Source organism: Coptis chinensis, chromosome 6 (assembly GCF_015680905.1).
Source record: "Coptis chinensis isolate HL-2020 chromosome 6, ASM1568090v1, whole genome shotgun sequence".
NCBI classification, from domain to species: domain Eukaryota; kingdom Viridiplantae; phylum Streptophyta; class Magnoliopsida; order Ranunculales; family Ranunculaceae; genus Coptis; species Coptis chinensis.
In genome coordinates this window covers 9,622,456-9,643,604 of record NC_141461.1, presented here as the reverse complement: position 1 = coordinate 9,643,604, position 21,149 = coordinate 9,622,456, and the positions used below count along the sequence as shown (strand labels likewise).

The window sequence follows — 21,149 nt, the reverse complement described above, 5'->3', positions numbered from 1 at the left end:
AAATCAAAGAAGAGGCAAGTTGGCGAGGGTTCAAGCGGAAATTAGTTTAGAATTTGTTTTTATGTGTGTTTTGATTTACTTCTGTGGATTTTGTTTAGTTGAATGAATTGAATCATATTTGTTTAATGAATGAATTTTGTTTAGTTGAATGGATGTGTGGATTGTTATCTCTATTGCATGAACGAAATGGATTAGAATGGAATGAAGTGGAGTGAGTTTGTATATGAAAAGAAGAATGAGATTTGTCAGTTTTAAAAAAACAGTACGTAGGCGCAGTTTCTCCCCCTCGCGTCCGTCCATTTAATTAAAACGGGATACGGACAAAGATAATTTCTACCGCCCCGCATACATAAATAACCAACGGATGGCGTAAAACTATGTCGTCCGTCTCCTCGAACTTATTATGGCAAATTAAGCGAAGGTCTTAACTTTGGTTGGGTTTTTTACTCCTTCCAAATTTAAGACCCTTTTAGCAGCCCCAATGGAATGACATTTTTGTGTCTGGGGTGCTATATTTGCCTTTAGCAGCCCATATAACCCCCTCATTGGACTTGCTCTTAGTAATTAGAGAGACTACCAGGAACAATTTGGTAAATCAAATAACAATATATAAAACCAAACTAGATCTCCGGCTTATCTTCCCATCTTCCACTTTCCATATCTTTTTCACAATTTTATGAGAAAACTTAAAAACTCAGAAGTTTAATTCTTCCATCTCTCTCTCTTAGTTACTTTCCATCATTTGCTTATTCCAAAAAAATTGAAACTTTTTTTTATTATTAGCAATTTTGAATTATCGGCTCTTTTTCTAGATGATTTACATCTCAAACTTGAAATCCTAGTTTGATGCAATACTAATAAATATTGTAATCTCAAGTAAAGATTATTGTAAGTGTGGGGTCTTCTTTTCTTTTGATATAAAAAATAACGACTTGCTTGAACAAATTATGACAGCCATAGCTATGGCTGTTAGAAAAAGAATGAAGTGAGTCAACCCATTACTTGAAGTTAAACTTGGATACGGGCAGTTTTCTTCAAATTTAACGGACCTAAAAAAAACAGCTTCCAGAGCATCCTCTAATTAAATGGGCCTCCATATTTATCGATCACCCTTGATAATTGTCCTCATTCTTACAGATGTTTTAAAGGACTCGAAGCCCAAGCCTTTAATAGAAATTGTGCACGTGACTTCACTTGCGCTAATTTCACGGGTTATAAAGAGGGGTTATCTTCTCCGTTGGAATAGCCATTAAGATAGAGTTTTCGCTACTCTTTATTGCCCTCCAAAAACTGACGTGACCCTCTAAAAAAGATGACATGGCCCTGGGTTTTAAAGCTCTGCATTGATGATGCCCTAAAGTGGTAACATGGTCCTACTTTAAAGGGGCAGGACACTAGCAATCCTCTACAGTTACACACAAAGTACGTTCAAAACTTAAAAAATGGGCTCTAACTAGCATATTTTTATCACAAAGTCCACTTTCCACAAGCAATTTCATTTAGGCTCATATTGATGGACACTAAACAAAAGCCCGTTTCTATCTTGTTGTTTTCATTTTCTTGTTATCTCTGAGAGCAAGTCCAATGGGGTGCTATATGGGCTGCTAAAAGCCATATAACACCCCAAACACCAAAAAGTCATTCCAATGGGGATGCTAGAAGACTATTAAATTTGGCTGGTGTGATAAACCTCGCTAAATTTGTTGTATTGTCTAGCAGCTGCCATAATAAGTTTTGGGAGACAGATGACACAATTTCTGCCATCTGTGCGTTAAATTTTGATAGATGACAGAAAGTGTGTTGTCTGTCAAAAAAAAAATTCAACTTAATACTTGCAACTAATGGACGGACGACAGAAACTGTGCCGTTCGTATCCCTTTAGCACTTCAAAGTATGAAACAACTATTGGAACGGTTTGTGTGTTTTGCACCTGTCAAATTTGACTCTCCTGCTAAAAAAGGGCAAAATTTTTTTTTTTGGCATGGCGCTCTTTAGCAACTCTCCATTGAACTTGCACTAAAGCACGAATGCACCTACCAAAGGGTTGTGTCTGTGTTGGACATGTATTGGACGTGGACATGAATGTGGCATGGACGCACGTCCGACGTGGTCAACTAAGCTAGACACGGGTCAAGATGCAGTCTAGACGTGGTCAACATGGTCAGGATGCGGATTTTGACTAAAAAAATCAAAATAATATTAAAAAACTCAATTTTTTTTGTTTTTGTTTTGTTAAGACTTATGACGTGTTTTTAAAGTTTGATTAGGAAATATTAAACTTAATTTTGTGGCTATTTATCTTGAATAGTTTTAAATTTATGAATGTTGATACATTTAATTTAGTTTTTAATGTTCAATTTATATAAAAAAAATTATAAATATTAATTAATTTATGCGTCCTTTGCCACGTTTGCGTCCTACTTTTTTAAAATATAACCGAGTAGCCTTCGTAAAACATGACTTGCGATAATGAAACTCTATTCCTGACAATTCTTCACTGTTTCAGAAGGCATGATACATTCCTGGCTGGTTGGGTTCCCTCCTGATTGTGATTATATATATATTGCCCACTGATGCACGATATAGTACTTTTGCCATGCAATACACACGCACCCCTTGGTATGAGTGGCCCAGATTTGATAACATACCATAAGACCTGCGCACCATAGATTTAGCCATTTTAATATATCACTCGACCAAAATCTTTTTTTTTTTCTTGTTTGGTACTATGTGTGTATTGTTTGTCGAATGATGTCGTACTGTAGTCATGAATGATATGGTGTTGAGGTGGTGGCGTCGTGCCATGGTTTTGTTCTTTACTTAAAATATTTTTGATTTTCCTATACACGAACGGAACCATGATTCAATGTCTAAGGGGTTCACGAGTATATATTTTTTTTCCGTAACTGGGGGTGCAAGAATATATGCAACACAATAATTGAACTAGAATTGTAATAGTGGATTTTTTGTAAAAAAAAATTAGGAGTGCTAATTCTTATAGTCTAGCTATTTTTCTAGCAAATCTCTACACTATATGATAGTGGGGTCTTTAGGAGGTACACTTCTCAACTGAATAGTGTATTTCTAATATCTCTATTTAAAGATTTTAGAACTACATCTCTTAATTATTCTAATCAGTTTCTTTTTTTTTAAACAATTTACAAAAAACTCTCTCACTTTACTGAAATTAGAATTAGTTTCATATTATTTAAAATAATTTAGAAAACTTCATTCACGTCACTGAAATTATATTCAACCCTTCCTAATGCTTTTATCAGCTCCCTCATTTTAAAACAATTTACAAAAAACTCCCCCACTTTATTGAAATTAGAATTAGTTTCATATTATTTAAAATAATTTAGAAAATCTCATTCACGAAATTATATTTAATCCCTCTTAATATTTTTATATTATTTTTCAAATTAGAACTAAAATTCAAAAAATCATACTATCCGAGAGATGTTAGAGCGACAAATTTAAAGACTTGAAAAAACACCGATGACAATATCAACAGGTTTAAAAACACGAAAAAATATCTATGCGTAAGCACGGTTCACATACTTGTTACTATTACATTATCTGACTTTTACAATCGTTTAGGTGTGCGACCGCCCCACAAGCACCCATATGTTCCTACCCTAGATCTTCTTTGATCTTTTACGATGTCTTTCCTAAAAAAATCATGTATATATAAGGTCCAGTAGGACTGAAATTGTGTGATAGTGAATAATTTGTTGTTATGCTCACGCTTTAATTTTGTGTGTCATTTTTTTTTTATTATTATTATTATTTTTTTTTGGGTCAATCTTGGTTGGCTAATCTCGTATTTTTGGCTTTTCTCGTCTCTTAAGTCTATGCCACTTAGGGACAGTTGTACCGCACCAAATATAGTAAAAACACTTTGATTAGCTGGTTTTTCGTCCGTTCAATTTTATAAGGTCTATTCTCTTTAAACACACATCCACGTCCAGCCATAGACATCAACCAAAGAAAATTCAGTTTGATAAGTATTCAGCATGAAATTCCCAACACATCATGCAATTTTAACATATATGATGTGATTTTACTTTCTACTGCTGGTGCCAACTAGCAAGTTGATTAAATCTTTGGGGATTGATATCAACAAAAAATAGGACCAATTTCCGGTGAAAGTGAATCTCAAAACCAATCTATATACAATTAATTTTCGAGTGAAAATAACCCGTAAGAGTAAAGACAAATAATCCGGATTTAAAATAAATATTTCACGATTTTACCTTTTCTGTCGTTTTGGTATAAACCATGATTGTTCATACTTTATATTGTTGTAATTGTTTATACCCAAATAAGTGAATATACTATATACACTGTGTTGATGTATGAACAATGATTGTTCATAGCTCGTGTTGAAGTATAAACAATGATTGTTCATACCCAAAATATATATGATCAGTAATTGTTCATACTCCAATAGGTGAATATACTCTATACACTGTGTTGATGTATGAACAATGATTGTTCATAGCTCGTGTTGAGGTATAAACAATAATTGTTTATACCCAAAATATATATGAACAGTGATTGTTCATACTCCAATATGTGTTCTTACTGATCATATATTATATTGATGTATGAACAATATGAACAATGAGTGTTTATACCTCAATATAAATATAAACAATGATTGTCGTTCATACTCCAATAGGTGTTCCTACTAACTATATATTATGTTTGGATATATGAACAATGAGTGTTCATATGAATAGTGTTGTTCATACTCATATTGAGGTTCATACCCCAAATAGGTATGAACAATGAGTATTCATATGAACAATGATGGTTCATAGCTCAAATTGAGGTGTAAATAATGATTATTCATACCCTCCCCCCAAATAGTTATGAACAATCACTATTCGTATACTCATGTTAATATATGAACAGTGATTGTTTGAGGTATTATTCATACTCCAATAGGTGTGAACAATGATTGTTTATATTTTTTAATTACTGACCACACATTATATGTTGAGGTGTGAACAATGATTGCTCATAATATATACACAATAGTTGGGCCGAGCGGTTTATTATTTTACATTCGGAGTATACTTGACTTTTCATCTATCCGAACCGTTTTTAATTTCGCGTTAAGAGTATATTTGACCTTTCATTTACCCGGTCCTTGCGAGTGATTAAGAAAAAAAAAATGGTTTAAGAGTTACTTTTTCCCCAATCTATCATGGAGAGTCACTCCATATTGATATCAAAAGTCTAGGACTTAAATTCCGTCAAACAATCAAACATCAATTAGTTAATGATCTAATTTAAAATAGGCACGCCAAAAAAGAATCAATGAATAAATAAAATAGGTTCTACTAACTATTTTTTTAAAAAAATAAAAAATTTAAACTCTTCTCAGAGTAATTAGATAGGTTACGTGCCAAAATGCAATTTACGTAATTTTCTTAGTGCATTCATATGGCTCCTTCCACTCGTCACAATGGAAAGCTGATGAAGCAATTCCTACCTCACAATACCTGACCTCAGTTAAATACAATTGGACACATCACCACTGCCGACAGATACCAACTATTTCTTACGTGGTAGACCACGCTATGCACAAAACAAAACAACAGCCACAAACTCAATATCTCCACATGCTCAGAACATCACACAAACCACCAATAGCAATGCGCCACGTTTATAGTGGGCAATATTTAGGATGTCTCACTCGAATGGACCACATAACATCGGACAAAGTTTCCTAGATTTAGAAACTGGCATTTGGAGGTTTTCAGCTGAAAGGTTTTGTGAATTGCGATTATAAGAAAGTAAAATATCACTCACTCTCTCCTGCATTTAGCTCACTTCTCTGGCCGGGATCTGCACTTTGCTTGATTACTTTTGCGTAGAGAAACAATGGTCTTTCTGATAAGGAGAGTTTGGAGCAGCTTTATGACGCGCCTTAGGATTCGAAAAAATGGTAAGTACAAAGCTAGAATTTGATGCTATAGATGGTCACTAATTTGTTTTTGGCCAACGTACGTGACTGAATACAGATCATGGTGCACAACTGCACATGTATACGATTTTCAAGTTGAGTATGATTTAATCTGAAAGATATTAGATTTAGTTATATGCAAATGTGCCCTGACATGTATTCTGTCGCCGAATACGCATTGGAGCATCTTCATATTCCTAAATTAGTAGAACATAATTTTTTAAGGTTTTGTAGAAGCATATGGATATCTTCATATTTTCGGTGTTGTCATGATATCTTCCTAAATTCTAACTTAGTGCTATCAGAACAAGAGTGTAAGAGTGTGAAGGAAATATTTGTAGGTAGTTACTATGAAGTACCTAAAAATGAAAATTTAATGTTAACTTTTTTTCCTGTAAGAGGATACGTGACACTCGAAACTTCCCCTGCCTTACAGATTTCCCTTCTATCCATAATCCAACTTCCTTTGTTATTCAACGTTGAGAGGATAAAGTGGAGCATCTGTATCGCGATACAATAGTGATCCCCCACAACATGAAAAGGTGTCTTGTGTCTTAGAACTTGGAAGTGTGAAGCTTTGCTCAATAGTCAGTACACATAAGTTTTCTCTTCTAACAGCTACTCAGTTATTAGTTACATAATTGACCTGTTTATATTAAAACTTAAATTTCTTGTCCTAACTTTTAATTAATGATAAGTTTCACAATCTAGTGATGACTTCCAGTATATATCTCTCATATATATATATATCAATAATGTAAGTAAAGAAGCACTCAAGCACATCAAGTTGTACTAGCAATTGCGCACGTGAATATCCATCTGTATTTTTTGTTGATGGTTTTAGTAGTAAATTTAGAAGAGATACACGTGTGGCGAAAGCAGGAGGTGATAGAACGGATATCTCTCAAATGGTTTGTTAGCAGTAATGCCACACCAACTCATTTGTTTGACTTATTATTTGAATTGAATGACGCGTCAAAAATCCTAATTATTAATTTAGAATGCAATTCAAACCAACATTATTCAAATAGTGAGTTCCAATAGTAAGTCTAAAAAATAAGTTTAGTATTACTCTTTTATTAGAACCGATACACCGTGTAACAAAATTTGGAATTGCTCTCAACGTGTTTACACAAATATTGCCAATTTATTGACTTTTGTTTTGAGTGTTTTGTGGCTCAAATGGCTTGTTAGAACCGATGGACAACTCTACTCAGCTAACATGAGAAAATTAGCACTTGTTAGAACCGATGGACAGCTCTAATGGCTAGCTATCCCACCCCCTTAGGTTTGAGTATTAACACGTACGAGACAGAGCTACAGATACATACACCATTACACCTACTTGAAGAAACCAAGACTCCAACACTGATCGAATCATTGAACAAAATAAATACTTTATCCAATGCTTTATTGAATTTGTCCAAACGTTATGTGTATGCACAAATATCTCGTTTCTGAGTCGAGATATTTACTGACATAAGAAAATCCATGATATTCAGGGCTGTTGAAACTGAGTAACGATGTGAGGATGTGTGAATATGAGGACGTGCACGTGATGTGGGAGATGCTAAGGAAGACCGAGCCTGATATATGTCGGCATATCAAGGCACCAAAACGGCACATGACAAACTCATGGGCAAGTCGTGTTCCTCATCTATGTCGTAGTCTCTGATATCATTGATCAATCGTGATTCATGGCCTCCTCTGGGTTAGACGTGTCTGAACTTAGTGAGACACACGGTGATTGAAACTTTATATCCTGAAAGCCTACTACAAAAATGAAGAAGTGGTAGCAGAGGCTTTGAATATAATCAATATATCTAAACATCGCGAGTTTGATCTATGTATGTCAATCCAGATGCGGTCTATTCGTTCTTCTAATACTCTGCTTCTTCAATGTAAATTATATTCTGTGATCTATGATTTCTTCAGTTTTGATCTTTAGTTTGTTTATATGAACTCCAAATAACAACTTGAGTTTGTTACTTGTGAAGAAGTTCGATTGCACTTATTTCATTAACGTATAGTTTCTAAACTAATGTTACTAAAATAAAATTAAGATATTATATAATGTCAGTCCCAATATAATCCTTAAGTAATATCACTACTTAACACACGCAAAATTAATACTTCCAAGCATTTCTAATACATGAAGAAATATCTTAACCGTGCACTGACATCCGCATTCAGCTTCAGTACACTCCCTAAAAATTCCTATTCACATTCAATACTTTCTATAATAAAGAAATGATAGTAAGAACTAAGAAACCTCCACAGTTGAGGGGCCTTCAGTTGTTGCGATTTGTTCACTTGTTGTGGAAAATGTCATCCTCCAGAAAAGGCTGCTATTTATGTACTTTCGTTTGAATCAATCATTAAAACAGATCTTTTAACCTGAAAGTCACCATTAAGAAGAAACAAAGACATTGCAGTCAAGCAAACACGAAATATGTCAGCTACAACATGTAGGTACCAGCACATGAACTAAAAGATATAATTGCTTATGTTTTGGGCGAGGGGGCCCAAAATGTTGCTTCGTTGGTTTCTGTTTGATTGTCCTCCATCTCTTTTCTCTTTTTCTTCGCCCCAAACTCACTTTCTCTCTTCCTCCTTCACTCTCGCTCACTCCCCACTGCTAGCAGTTATACTAGTGCTTATAACACTTGATATTTCCCAGAAATCCAAAGCAGAAGCTTCATATTAGCTTGTCGGCTTGTAGTGTCGAACTTCATTGGACAACATGATCATCCTTTCTCTCTTTTCTCTTTTTTCATTTTTTGTTCCGTAGTACATGAAAAAGATAATTAACCTGTATATGAAGGATGAAGATTATCAAGTGATAAGTGCAGAACCACTATAGTGAAAATCTGAAACCGAACATCGAAGCATCCTTTGTTTTCGGCACAATGTGGCGTTGGGAGGAGTATCAACCACAAGGGTCATCATGATTCACTGTTGAGTTTCTAAAATTAGTTTCTCTTTAAAACTGGGTCAGGGGCTCTGGATGCCTCAGCTGAGGATGTCAAGGCTTGAGCTTCTGCAATAGCTGAGACATTATCAACAGTTCAACACTAGCATTTGTGTAACTTTAGCATCACGCAAATGTTTCATTTCAGGAGTCTGGCACAGGCTTTCAATCCTGCAACTCCCACAACAGTCCCCTCTCCTTCACGGTCTGCTTGAGATAGTTTTGTTTTTCATACGCAGATCCTCTACCAACAGTCTCAGCTGAGGGGGCTCACAGGGAATAAATACATCATTCTTACATGTCTGATAGAGGATCGAGAATCAAATGCAGAGGTTGAAGACTTAGTTGAAGTTTGTGTGGATGCAGAATGCAGGGCTCCTGTTAACTTTTTGTGCACTTTCACACGGTACTCTTCTTTCCAAGGAATCAAAGTTGTTGATACCATACTTCAATCACAATAACTCTCGGCCACTACATGAAGACTAGGTATGCAGTGGCCTTCACAAGCTTGTTCATTCTCAATGTGCTTTCATTATCTTATGTCCTAACTCTTAACTTCATCGAAGATATTTCTGGAAAACTTGCAGTACTAAATCCTCTGGCACTTATGCATAGCATCAAACTGATTCTCGTGCATCTGGACAACTCTTGGATGGACCACGACCATTAGCAAGCATGAGGAGAGAGGGCAGCTTCGAGGACCAGTAACTAACAACCAAAAGAAAGAAGACAATCATCTTCCAAATTTATAATTAAGGGTTAACGAGTATTTACCCCCCCACTAGATTAGCCAATTAGGATTCCCCAGGGAAATTAGAGTCTTCCTTCTAAATACACATAAAAAAAGTCAAATTGGGTTGACCATGTTTTTTTTTGTGTATTGGGGGATGGGAAATTAGAGTCTTCCTTCTAAATACACATAAAAAAAAAGTCAAATTGGGTTGACCAGGGTTTACCTAGCATAATGATATATCATATCCATGATAAATGCATACGTAGAACTTCATGTGCTTGAGATTGGAGCTGAGCTAGGTAGATCTAAATAGTTTTAGTAACACGAAGTTATACAATATCGTAAGAGTTTGAAACTGTTAAATCCTGTTAGCAGTCACCCGGAACAGCTCATAAACTTGCAGTGACAGTGTGTCTTTCGGCCCTGCTTACATCTAAGACTGGAGTTTTATAGAATTTCCACCGCTCAACCTTTTGAATCTATCAAAGGCCTACTGAAGGCAAGATTGAGATAGCAGTCTCAACATCTAGAACTGAATTCATAACTAAGAGGACAACTAAAAATAGCATATGTGATATTGCACTGCAATTTGCATAGTTGCATCTACCTGAGTTAGGTAAAGAATAGCTATAATCTTTCACTCCACCTGGTCGGCCAGTGCTGTTGAAAAAGTTAAAAGGTTACATGAAATCATACTTGTGAGACCATATATCGGCTACTAAAATCAGTTTTAGACTTTTAGCTGAACAGTGATCAAACGCCTTTAAAATAATGTTTAGCAGCCCAAAAAGAGAACCCGAGGACCATTTCTGCTACTGTTACTTGTGGCCACAAAACAACTATGTTTGGTGCTGACCCCTATGTAAATGATATCTGCTAACTTGCTAAGACCCTAAAATTGCGGTTTCAACACTTAAATTTCTTCTCAGAAGAAAGCAGTTTGCGTTGCCAATTTTAAAGGAATGCAAAATTGATCATCAGGACCTTCGGTTTACTGCACATCTTTAAATGTGTCACTGAGCTTACATGTTACACGATTCTGGACACAATTGAAAGAACATTACTAAGCTCTACCTTGGGAAGTGCCACACTCAAGCATGAACCACTCACATGCTGCACAGTACTAGTGGCATGCAGTAAACATCTAGACACAATAACTTGCATATATGTATGTAGGGAATTGCTAGAAAACCATTCCAAAAATTCGCAATAGAGCAAAATACATATCAGTCGGACATGAAAATAAATTGAGAAAATGTCACTGCATCAAGTTAAGGCCGTTAAAAATGTTGAACTCACTTCTAATAAATGCCCTTGCGTCAAAAACAGAACTAAATTTTATTTCGAACAGAAGAGTTGATACAACCAACAAAAAATGGACATCAAATGCAAAAAAGCAATGGAAGTTTAAAACACTATATCTTTATAGTTACTTGAGTTGGGAGTTCGAATTTCACCGTCACAAAATCTCCATATCATCCCGAATCTTTAGCAATGATATGCAAATTAGGTGTGGTGGGTCAGATCTTCCTTAGCCTGCAGAAGCTGTTAACTTCTTCGGTGCCGAAAAAACTGCAGACAAGATGAAGGTGAAAAATGCCAACGGAAATCGTATACTCGTATCACTACACTGGTGCTGTATGATCAATTTGAACTCGTTGTCCCATTCAATATCAATACATTGGAGATTGGGTTTCATTCACTCCTCTAATGTTCGCAAACAAATTCTCTCACGCTGTACACGCCAATCTTCTCCAAGAAGCTGAGGATTTACCTCCATTGCTACCCGAAAATCCAACAATGATGCGGAAACAGGCTTGGTTGTTCTTTGCACATCTCTCTCAGACCACATCCCATTCAGAACATGTATGACCTGATCATTTCCTTGGGTCTGGTGTTCCTGGCTGCACCTAGTGCCAGCTAGCTCCATGCATGGCTTTATCAACCTCTTCAAATATGCATCTAATCCATTGTTCAACAAATTAACACAGTCCATTGTGATGCCAAGACCCTCTTTCTCCAACTTTTGTTCTAACCGCTTCCTTAAAGACCTAGTATCAGGTAGCTCGTAGCTGTTACGACAGGTATCCATATTGAACGAGGTTAAGAAGCTGCTACGCAGAGCTTTACGTGCACCACCGAGATGTGTGGACACACCTAAAGGAGCTCTGAGCGGACTTCTGCTTTGAATGCTTGGACTTCCCATCATTTGTTCAACTTCTTCTCCATCTTCCACAGAAAAAACCTCAATAGGAGGTCTGCTACCAAGAGATAACAGTTCAGTAGCACTCTGCTGTTCGAGTACCTTTGCCGCTGATTCATCGCAGACAACACTATTAACCTTCCCATTCGGCCCAAGAGGACTAGGCCGGTCTCTAAACTTCCGATCTCGAATAAAAGAAGACCTAACCTTCCGCGGTGATGGAGGAAACGCATCTCCACTAAGTGATGGAGGACTACTTTTGTGATAACCATTTGCAACTTTAACATTCAAAGGACCTTCCACTTTACTTCCTTTCGTGGGGGCACTCTTCGCAAGGCAAGCATTCTTGATAATCGCTTGTACAAGCCGATTATGAAGCGATACATTCTCCTTCCCGATTGTTCTCACGCAAATTTTATCAAACTCAGACTTGGTAATCTTCATACTAAAGAATCTACTTAAATGTAAGAAATATTTATCTGCTCTCTGATGCCCTATTTTCTTAACAATTTGAGCTTTAAGCTCCATAGTATCAATTCTCAACAAATGCTTCATTTCAGCTTCCCGCAAAATCATCAAAAATCACCTCCTTAATTCCTTAAAATTCAAAACCCTAATTTTGAACCAATTCTTCCTAAATTCTCAAAATTCAACACAAATTAACAAAGCCCCACTTCGCAATTTAGCTCAAAACTAAATTTCACAACTTCAATTGATCAATTAAACCCTTAAAAAAAAAATCAACTCTCAAAAACTCCAAAATTCAAATTTTCAATCTCAATTATATTCACACCAATAGAATTATACTAAATTGTAAATCAGTAACAAAAAACACTTTCGAAATTAAAAAACCCTAATTTCTCAAAATTAAAAAAAAAAAAAAAAAAAAAATACTGACCTATGGGACAGCTCGAGTTGACAGTTGGTTTTGTTTAGTTTAAATATTTTTGTTTGGCAATGTTTTGATTTGGGTTTGTTGTTATGAGTTGCGTTTAGGAATAAGCGACGAAGAGAAAGATGAGTTTGGGGAATTTTTTTTTTCTTTTTGGCTATTTTGGGGAAATTGGGACTTTGTTGAGTCAATGCACGTGCGTGTATTTATTTGGTTTTGTCTTGTTGAGTTTGATGAGAGTCACTTCAAGTCTCTCATGTGAACATTGGGACAGGAGGGACTTTGGACCACACTGAAATTCAGGGGAATCATTTTTTTGGGCTCGGCACTTCGTCTCCAACTCGTTTTCAGAACCGAACATTGATTTCCAAGACTTGTGTGAGCATTAATCATTTTGTATTTTGTACATGGTGACATCCGTTATGCTAATTATTTGGTCTACTGTAGCAGCCTGGAAGACCCGCTGTTAAGGTGGTGGCTGGGATTTGTTTTTGCTTCTTATAAGACGTTGAGTTCTTATAAGCTATTATAATATGTGGCCTAGTGATTTTGGATATTTTTTTGGTTTGTTTTTTTGCCTCTTATAAAAAGTATTCTATTAGAAATCTTTATATCTTATATATAATGGGAAAACTTGCCGCCGTTTATTAGTCCCTGTATTCTCGATTTTAACCCAATCTTTTAAATCAAAAGGGTACCCGAAAGTTTCACCCACGAAATGCTCAGACCAGTTTTAAGTTGAAGGGTATATTCGTTTTAGAAGACACCGCTTTAGCCTTATAAGAAAAAAAAGGGGAAACCGTTCGGTTTGTAACTTCCTATCCCCATTCCCAAATCCCTCTCAGATACTCTCTCCATGATCTCTTCTCATCCATTGTTTACATAAACAAACATGCTACATATGTGTGTTCTAAACACCCACAATGCATCCATTATGGACAAGCCGCCATGGCGTTGCTCTTGCTTTATTTCCCTTTGGTTGTTGAGAATGGCTTCCACCTCCCTTTACGACGACCACGTTGAAGGAAATTCCCTTTCCAAATGGATTCAATACATTGTCTTTACGCTGGATTTACTACTTACGCGGACTCTTTGGTATTGTACATATATACACATACCGCAACATTGGTAGTTTCTTTGGTTATTCTCAACATTGATCTTAAATGCAACAATCTATAAATCTTGATTATCCAACAATGGATACCGGATGATCTGCCAGGGACTATGAATGCAGCTTCTTGGTGATAGATGGGTTCGACCCTTTGGTAATGAAAGTAATACCGAACGTAAAGTCCCAGACTCAAAACAACACTTTGATTTGGTAGATACTTTTCACTTTCTTCCCAATAAAACTTGACTTTTTTTAAGGCTTTTCACTTTGTCCAGTTAAGGCTTCCAACCGCCAATGACCATTGGTTCACCATCAAAGATGTGTCTTCAATTTTCCTCTTTTCTAATTTCTCAGTGTTTTATCTAACATTGAAAATTTTACCAAAGTTTTACCTAACCCGATTCTCAAATTTTAGGATGACTTATTTTAGTTAAATTTCGTTGTCTTCATTTTTCGACATCGCTTTAGTTGTCACTCTAAGAATTGTCCGGTTTCAAGTTTATTCGCTTTTAATAAATTGCTTTGTATTACATCTCTTAGAAATGAAAGGAAGTGGATTATTTGGATTGGGAGAAACACACCGATTCAATAACAAAGTTGGTCATTGCTTCTTGTTTGAATTTTTAAAATTTTTCATTCACATCAAGAAGACTTAAGGGTATTATCCTTTTGCTTCATTGTGTTATTGTCATGGAAATAATACAAAATCAAGTGAGTATCCGCTTTCAAGTGAAGAAAAAAAAAAAAATAGGAACCCAAGACTTTTGGTGATTCATAAATGATTTTTTTTCCTTCCGCTTATGCTTTTATTTTCTATTTTCTATTTTATATTTTATTCGCTCTTTCATGGTAGATTGTTTCTACATAATGTTCGATACTCATACTTTTTAACTTATATATTCCTTTTAAGTAGGTGCAATACATTGCCAATGAGCAATTTCAAGAACTCTCACATTATTCTCCTGTTTCAGTTCTTGGTTTTGTCATTTGCTAAACAATTCTTACTATCCTTTATCCGACCGAGTCAATCAATGATCAAGAAATACAATGACGTAGATTGATAATCGCTTTCATTGAGAACTTTTATTGACAATTAACATCGCTTGAACTTTGATTTACATGTAACTAATAGGGTTCTTAGTTTAGACAAATGTCCTTTTGTTTTTTTTTTATTTGATGGCTTTCTTTTAATGTGATATATATTATTGATTTGATAATCAACAGAATCCATACACAAATGGTTTGACACTTATAGTTGGGATTTTGTAAACTTATGTGCTACGCTGGTTAATGTCACACTTTTCTTCTGGTTTAACCACTAGCACATGTTATGCTTTCTCCATACCATACTTTCTATATTTAAACAATAGAAGTTAAGGTTTAACCTCAATGGATTGTACAAAGACAAGTTTGTTACAAGACAAGTTTGTTACAAATCGAGACACTTCTCCATAGCTTTTCTTAGGATTTTCATAGAAATTATAGTTTTGAACATTTTATTAATCAATGGTTTCTGATTTGTAGATTTCTAAGTGGTGAATCTTGGTTCCATTGGTATGTTGGGGATTTCTACTTTGTAGCAATTATAGCCGATTAAAATCTTGGGACCTTTTTCCAAAAACATAACAATTTTTTGTATCGTGCACGCTTTTTGAAACCAATTAATTTCTTCGCTTTGTTCATTTTCATTGTGTAATATAGGCGCTTTTACCGGATTAGTTATTTGAGAAAATGTAATTGCGCGACTTTCATATAACGCTTATAAAAAATAAAGTTCTCTTTTAACGGATCGTTTAACTCACCCACAATTTGAACTAAATCAAATTTGAACAAGTTGAAATAATACAAACTTTTAAATCAAAAGGGTACCCAAAAAGTTTCACCCACAAAATTTTCACAACCCTTATGTGCAAGGGTAAATTTGTCATTCAACAAACAACGGAAAAAAAAAACGGGAAAAAAAACGGAAAATTATGGGAAATTCTGCTTTTAATGTATAATATAGCCAAAAGACACCGCTTCACCCCATTTTCCATCTCTCGTCTTCTCCATCTCCTCGACTTCTCCATCTCGATTTCCTTCTATTCCAACTCCAATTTTTCTCTTCTCCTTTGAATGATTTTTATATTCTCTTCTCTTCCTTTTAGTATCTCTATATCCCCAACCTCCAATATTTTGTCTCCCTCCTTCTATTTTGTAGGAATTGCACCGATGCAATGGATGAGGTTAGTTTGAAAAACTTTTTACTTTTTCCATGTCTTCTATTCTTCTAATTTTAAATTTGCTTTACTGCCCTTCATCCCTCGATGCACGCTTACCATTCTAAACATACTTGGGTCTTCATTTCATTTACTAATATTCTCATTGGTTCATATAATCCGTTTTTTTTTTTCTAATTGTTTTTTCATAAATGGTGTCCATGTTATTTATTTACTTTATTTTTTATTTTTAGTTTCAGAATATTTATAGAATCACATGTAATCGAAAAATCTAGACTTTGTTGGGCACTTCCTTTGTATTTGATTTAGTTTTACATGAGCATGGTAGTTCGTGAGTCATGACGTTGTTATCGTGAACATGTTAGCATTTAAGGTGTATGGCCTTATGGTTCCTATAGTAAAACTTTTCTATATGTAAGTTAAGTTGGTCACCATGGAAGGCTATGCCATTTTACTCTTTGGCAAGAACAGAGATCCATTTCTAATCTTCGAGGTGCGGAAAGTTTTCGCTTTTGAAGAGTGGCAATGATGAGAACTGTGATAAGCAATGAATGGAGCTTTTGGCGAGGTTCAAGAGTTGTTCTTTGTCCGAAGTAGTCGATCTATGCCCAATGGAAAACCTTTGTTCTCAAGTAAATGCTTCATGTAAGATTGTAATCCTTTTGCTCATTGAATTTTCCTTCGGTAGTTGTGCTCATTTGTAGAAAATATAATATTGAACCGGCTTATGAGCATCATATTGAAATTTTTATATTGATAGTTTCTCTAATAACGATTATTGATTTGGACCAATTTTATAGTATAGGTTTGAAAGATCGTATGCAAATCAAGACAACAAAACTTGCCTCCCTCGAATTAGGGAATGGGATAGACCAACTAGATGGTTTGAATACTTGACTTCAAATGAATTAAACGCTTAAACGGTTGAAGTATAGCCACGTGGAGATTGGCGATCCCGTAAAGTTGAGGTTTGAATATGCATTCAATAGTAAAACGCAAAAGGTTTGTTTGGCTAAGACGATATAGGTTTGAACCTGATTACGGTTATGCTAACCCCGTTTCACATGTGCTTTCGGAATAGTTTTGAAAGCGGGTGTCATTCCAAATCGTCCAAAATTTGTTCCACGGTTTCAAAGAACTTTCCGAGTATCCTAGCAAATTGCAACTAGAAAGGGTAAAGTTTGTTTCTTTTGGTTTTTTAAGTGCTAGATTAACCTTCTTAATCAAACATTGCAATGCATAATATTCATTTTGTAAGTAATATACTAATATAATAATTTTGCTCGCTCTTTATGGCTTTCCTTTGCATATTGAAGCATTTTTTCCTATGCAAATCAAGAAAATTCAAAGACATCTCGCGAATTAGAATGCCCCGAGAACATTTTGTTTTTTGTGCTTGGTTGGTTTTCATATAACATGTGAACATCTTATGTTGGTTCTTTTCCATAGTTTATTTTTCACACCTTGGTGATAAATTTTAATTTGCCAAGAAAATCTGATAGAGTCATGTTCCTTTAAGTGATTTTTGGACCTATCAAATCTCAAAAATTTATGTGTCAAGTTGTAGTGTTCCAAAGATCCCATGACATGTAAATTTAATTTTGTATTATGTTTGTTATGTGATATGATGTTCTCATACATCAACGGTTTTATTCAGGTTTCAAAGTGCTTTCCTAAACATATCGATGTTATAGAGAGCCACACCTTTTAGTTGTTGTTGTTCGATTTATTAGACTTTGTCACTAGCTAGATTTATTAGTCTTTGTCCTTTGCTTCTTCATTGTTCAAATTTTTATGGGGTATCTTGAATGCATGTAGATCTAAATGTTAGTTCTATAGTGAAGTTTTTGCTTCAAATTTTAGCACTATACATTCCAAAGTAATTGCTTATTACTTTATTAGTGGTTAGTTTGCTCCTGCTTTTAAAAACAAACCGGGAATCTTAGTTTGAACTCTTGCATGTGATGACACACACCTTAGGGGCCTGTTTTTTTTTTTTTTCTTTTGAACTTTGGAATCACATAAACCAAGTCAAGATGGAAGGAGCTCAAGCTTCTATGCACACTTTGTGGAAACATGCAGATTACGCTTTGAAGTCAATTGGACAGGCTTTTGTTGAACAAGACCATTGGCTAGAGAATGGTAATGTTGTTGCAACTCAAACTGTAAATCAGTCTCGTAATGATTGGCCGAAAAATACTCTTTGATGGTGCCTTTAGCATGTCAAATTCTAGAGGAGCTGCCGGTGCTCTATGTGCACAAGTGAAGATGGACAGATTTTGAGAGTTACGATACTAAGTTAATAGCAAACATGCATTGCATTGCGTCAGAATTTTATGTTTGCGGAACTAGCGACAAGGCTTGCACCGCATACAATGGCTAGGACTGCAACAAGTACACCTATTTGGAGACAATCAATGTGTCACTAAAGCCTTAACTGGAGGAACTACTCGCATTTGGGGATGTCAAAGTGTCAACCCTTTTAAATTCTATTTTGGCTTTCTCTCGCAAATTTTGATGTAATGACCTGCAAGCCTAGCCAAGTAGGACTTTTAATGGGCTGCTCATAGCCTAGCCAAGCTGGTTCTTATGTTTCCGCAGTAGTGGGCCTCCTCCGTGATATTTTTGTAAACTTTCAATCTTTCTTGAATCTTACTTAATAGAACGCCATTAGTCCACTTCTTGAGTAACAATAAGGGTTTCCTCCCCAAAATATTGATTACTTTGTTAAGATTCTCGCTTTATTGAGTTTTCAATACATAGTTTCAAAGAACCAATGTTTCTTTCTTTCTTTTTTCATCCCGGGTGGTGGTGGTTTCGACATGGTACGATTCGAAAGCAAACCACAAGGAGTGGTTATCGAAGAAAATGAAGTTGAAGCAAATTTTATTTACTAGGATCTGTTTTGAGTGATTCAGTTTGTCGAATGTTATTATTAGTATGTCAAACTTGGAAAAGGCGCATGGGAAGTTATGGATGAACAGCAGAGAGCCTCGCTTCGAGGAAACATCTACAAATTTTCCAACCTGAAACACAGAGTACATATTACAGTTTTGGACGGTCCCTCGTGGTATTTTGAGCCTATGAACGAGGAAAGAGAGAAAGAAACACGCTATCTTGTTAAAGATGGATTGGGGCATAAAAAAATAAACGATCATGCCCTCGCGGAGAGTCGCCATTGAGATGACCCTAGACTAGCGGATTTCGGTTTCCATGTTCTATAAGGCCCATTTATCTGGATTAGATTTTGTCCCAATCTGCAAACTCATTTCTAGCATAAGCACTAAGTTTGAGACTCTACACTTAGCCATCTACTACAAGATCATATACATACACATTCAATGCGATCCAAAGGCATTGATACAATGCATCGAGGAGAAGACAAAACCGACCTTGGGAGGCGGTGGAGACATTATTGACTTATCTCTTTTCTTTCTTTGAAGATGTATCTCTCATACACATCTACAGAGAGAGAAACTCTACAGCGGACATTCTAGCCTCTTATGTTATTGTAATAGCCACAAATATGTGTTGCCGTGTTCGCATAGTAGACTGCCAGATTTCCTTTGTAAAAAACCTGTACTTAGACTCTATGGGTGTTTCCACACCACGTTTAGTATAAATAATATTGCAAACCTTTGGAGGTTTTTTTTTTTTTTTTTTTTTTTTTTTTTTTTTTTTTAATTTATCTGGATTTAACTAAATTTGTTGGAGGACTATTTGTATAACTGCAAGAAGGGTAATTCAAATCGTGATTGCAAGCTGCAATTAACATATATAAAACTCTCGATGCATGGAAACTCATCATATATAAAGCCTTCAATTTATTAGCTCTTGAGACTTATAGTTGATCAATCCAACATTTGCATGCTAAGTAAATATTGCTTAGGCTTAGTTTCATCTCAGTTCTCCAACTATCAAAAATTTGATTGGGAGCTTCCCATCAGATCGAATGCTCAACAGCATATAACAATATCCATTTCTAATGTTTATGGAAATTTATGCACAATTTATTCTTAACAAATACTTACTACAACAAAGGAGCTTGGGAAAGGGCTGCACAGGTCGTAGTCTAAAAAAAAATATCGAAGTCGAAGCAGACTCTGACATTGCTAAAACAAAACCACCGTGTCATTATAGAATTTATGAACTCATAATTGAGTGTAGAGTAAGAATAAATTTTTTTTGCAACACTCAAAAGTCAAAACACAGTAAAATCACATTTCTTTCTAAATGTGGGCACAAATTAGAGTGCTTTCGGGATTACAAAAAGGGATTTGATCTGATTAACCATGTAAAGGAAAACAGTTGTTGTGTCACTCTTCTCAACTTAATGTTCTACATTCCTATATATAACCGATAATACAAGTTGCAAAAAGATTCTGACCAGGTGGAAACACACTACTCAATCCGATTGCCTTGGGATAGCAGGGCTGGGCCATGTCAGAATATCCGTTAGCCGGATAGCATAACATCCTCTACAGTCTACACTGGTACCCATGACTGAAATAACTAAGTCTCCTTTCAATTTTTGCTCCAACCAACACAAATAAAACTCCTATCCAAAAGGTAAAATTCAACAGTATATCGACTTTAAATTTAGCCTTCTAAGGAAAACCTAAAAAATATTGTATGAAACGGCTGAACCTGTATCATCTACCGCCTTCCCCTGCCACAAAACCCCACCACAGCCTAAACACATTACATCTAATCCACAAACAAAAGCCTAATGATGGTGCACAAAGCAGCCAGAACTCACACATACTCGGTCAGCGTATCCTTTTTCTTTAATAAGGTGATGGGGTTAAGGACCCCTACCTGTGCATTAAACTTCAAAGAGTTACATACATACCTCCTTCGGATGTTGGTTAAAGTGTCGCTCGAAAGCTATTTATCAACTAATAGCTTAGATTCCCTATCTCCTCTATCAACTAATAGTCTATTACCTACGTGATACTACCCCATTGGAAATAGTTTTTGACACTTGGAGTGTAAACTTTACACTCTATACAGTTTACACCCCCATTGGAACTACCCTAAGTA

The 21,149-nt window shown here is 35.6% G+C and overlaps 1 protein-coding gene and 2 long non-coding RNA genes across 3 annotated transcripts; 1 reads left to right on the top strand and 2 right to left on the bottom strand.

Moving 5' to 3' along the window:
• Positions 1-5,326: 5,326 nt before the first annotated feature.
• Positions 5,327-6,703, top strand: LOC147491342 (uncharacterized). Its single transcript, XR_015198245.1, has 2 exons — positions 5,327-5,959; positions 6,414-6,703. It is a non-coding gene; the product is annotated as an uncharacterized LOC147491342 (long non-coding RNA).
• A 2,820-nt stretch (positions 6,704-9,523) lies between these two features.
• LOC147491340 (uncharacterized) lies at positions 9,524-13,413 on the bottom strand. The gene is made up of 3 exons (XR_015198246.1): positions 12,783-13,413; positions 10,289-10,341; positions 9,524-9,656 (listed from the first exon to the last, which is right to left on the bottom strand). It is a non-coding gene; the product is annotated as an uncharacterized LOC147491340 (long non-coding RNA).
• Positions 10,996-12,784, bottom strand: LOC147491341 (transcriptional regulator of RNA polII, SAGA, subunit). The gene has a single exon (XM_086565308.1). The coding sequence runs from the start codon at positions 12,458-12,460 to the stop codon at positions 11,381-11,383; it is 1,080 nt and encodes a 359-aa protein (XP_086421434.1). The 5' UTR covers positions 12,461-12,784; the 3' UTR covers positions 10,996-11,380.
• Positions 13,414-21,149: the final 7,736 nt, after the last annotated feature.

What these genes read in the sequence shown, in the direction of transcription:
- LOC147491341 (XM_086565308.1), bottom strand. Translation starts at nt 12,460, where the DNA reads ATGATTTTGCGGGAAGCTGAAATGAAGCATTTGTTGAGAATTGATACT.